The sequence below is a fragment of the Entelurus aequoreus genome, linkage group LG08, assembly GCF_033978785.1.
Source record: "Entelurus aequoreus isolate RoL-2023_Sb linkage group LG08, RoL_Eaeq_v1.1, whole genome shotgun sequence".
NCBI lineage: Eukaryota > Metazoa > Chordata > Actinopteri > Syngnathiformes > Syngnathidae > Entelurus > Entelurus aequoreus.
This window is the reverse complement of record NC_084738.1, coordinates 45,612,064-45,614,563: the sequence shown is the minus strand read 5'-3', so window position 1 is coordinate 45,614,563 and position 2,500 is coordinate 45,612,064. Positions and strand designations below refer to the sequence as shown.

At 43.1% G+C, this 2,500-nt stretch overlaps 1 protein-coding gene across 1 annotated transcript in view; it reads left to right on the top strand.

The window, feature by feature from the left end:
* Positions 1–2,500, top strand: part of jarid2b (jumonji and AT-rich interaction domain containing 2b) — a 226,380-nt gene that overhangs the window by 152,532 nt on the left and 71,348 nt on the right. Inside the window, exon 4 of the mRNA XM_062056611.1 lies at positions 596–840. Within this exon, the coding sequence (XP_061912595.1) occupies positions 596–840 (245 nt within the window). The remainder of the gene's footprint in view (positions 1–595; positions 841–2,500) is intronic.

Here is a 2,500-nt window from a genome sequence, read left to right as displayed (position 1 = left end):
CTAATCGGGGGTCTCTGCCCTTATTCGGCTTGCCAAATACACCGTGGGCATCCTCCAGACACAATCCCATCGTTGGCCCTCGTTCTTCACAGTGTGTTCCGCGCCAAATTGACGAATATCTCAGAGAGAGAGATCTCATTGCTTCCGCCGTTACGGCTGAAAGTTATCAAAAAATAAATGTCATGGCTGTATTGACGGAGTGTGTGTCCCCAAGTAACACTTTTGAAATACAACTCTTGTCCAACTCTCTTCTTGGCGCATTTGGGAAAGGGACGTCCATAATAGAGGACATTCAAGTCATTTGAAAAGTGTTTTTAATCAATACAAGAGGAGTGAATAGTGATTTTCTAAATGTGTAGTACTCTAATGTGTTAGTGTTGCTTGACATAGATATCAAGATGCTAGATTGAGGTGCCAAGCAGCTAATCGCAGCAATAAACGCCTTCATCTAAGGGACACGCTCTCTGGAGGATCTAGAGGGTCAACCCAGTAACCAAACTCCTCATCTCGTCTTCCTACTATAGAGAATTCCAAGTGTAACTAAAGCCCACATATTGATTCATGCTCTTCTGTCTTCTCCTTTTTCCCTTCCTAGACCTCGACTGCAGGCTCAGAGGAAGTTCGCTCAGTCGCAGCCCAACTCGCCCAGCACCACTCCCATAAAGGTGGCCGAACCCAGTGGCAGTGGCGGCCTTAATGGCGGACAGACCACCTTGCCCTCGTCCTCTTCCCTCTCGTCGCTTGTCACCTCCACTTCCTCCTCCTTGTCCTCCTCCATCCAGGACCTGTCAAGACGCAAACCCAAGACGGAGGACTTCCTCACCTTCCTCTGCCTCAGAGGTAGGACTGCATGTTTTATTATTATATACAGTATGGGATATGAGTGTTCTGAACTCCTATTTCAATGCAAGTGTTGCAAAAAAGTAAAATGATGCTTCCTGTAGCGGTTATAATGGTGGGTCAAACGATGCATTATGAAACCCAATGAGTGATACTGCATGTGTCCCTCAATGCCTCAATGTGTGTCATTTTAGGTAAATTATTCATTTGACTGTTAAGTGTCAAACTGTTTATCGGGAAATGTGTCTTTTGGCTCACAAGTTTCAGCTCGTACTAAATGAGTGGGAAGAGTGAGATGCTGTGTTTGACCTAAGCGGAACTAAGAAAAAGGAAAAATTATGACATGTGGGATCATTTTGATCTCATAGCGCCAAATTAGGTAAATGGTCTTTTTTTTTTTCTTGTGAACTATTTACCCAAAACAATTATTTATTTTGTAGTGGTGATCCGATATTTATATCGTATATCGGTCTGTTATCAAAAAAAACTAAATCACCAGTACAAGCAGGACTGTGTTTACTTGTGCAAAGATGGACAGCCAGCCAACTGCTAAAGGTACTCCAATATAGACACATGGTTGTTTTTTTCTTGTATTTTAGTGAAGTTATTTATGAAACGTAAGCATGGTATGCTATTAGGTTATTAGGAGCTAGCGGCTACTGTACACAGCAGCTAAGCACACACTAGCCCACAAGCTAGACATACATAATGAATGTGCAATTGAACAATAGTGCAGTGTAAAACATAACATTTATCAATACACCGTATTTTCCGGAATGTATATAGAACACCAGTATATAAGCCGCATCCACAATATGTTTTTATATTAGCTGCACCAGACTATAAGCCGCAGATATACAGTATATGTCAGGGGTCGGCAACCCGTGGCTCCGGAGCCGCATGCGGCTCTTTGACCACTCTGATGCGGCTCAGCTGCATACTTGCCGACCCCCCGATTTTCCCAGGAGACTTATGGATCTCAGTGCCTCTCCTAGAAAACTCCCAGGGCAAATATAATCCTATTTTCACTCTAATTACTAAATTAAGGGCGTGCCCTAATTGCACTGCAGTAATTGTCCTCTATAGCATTTACAAACAGCGTGCCAGCCCGGCCACATGTTGTGTGTAGCTTTTACTTGCACACGTAGGAGACAGCAAAGCATACTTAGTCATCAGCCACACAGCTTACGGTAGCAGTATAAAACAACTTTAACACTGTTACATTACAAATATGCGCCACACTGTGAACCCACACCAAAAAAGAATGAAAAACACATTTCTGGAGAACATCCGCACCGTAACACAACATAAACACAACACAACCAATACCCAGAATCCCATGCAGCCCTAACTCTTCCGGTCTAGATTATACACCCCCGCTACCACCAAACCCCCCCACACATCAACCCTCCCCCCCTCCGTGCGTCGGTTGAGCGGAAGAGTTAGGGCTGCATGGGATTCTGGGTATTTGTTGTGTTGTGTTTATGTTGTGTTACAGTGCAGATGTTCTCCAGAAATGTGTTTGTCATTCTTTTTTGGTGTGGGTTCAAAGTGTGGTGCATATTTGTAACGTAACAGTGTTAAAGTTGTTTTATACGGCTACCGTCAGTGTAAGCTGTTGACCTATATATATATACATATATATATATATATATATATA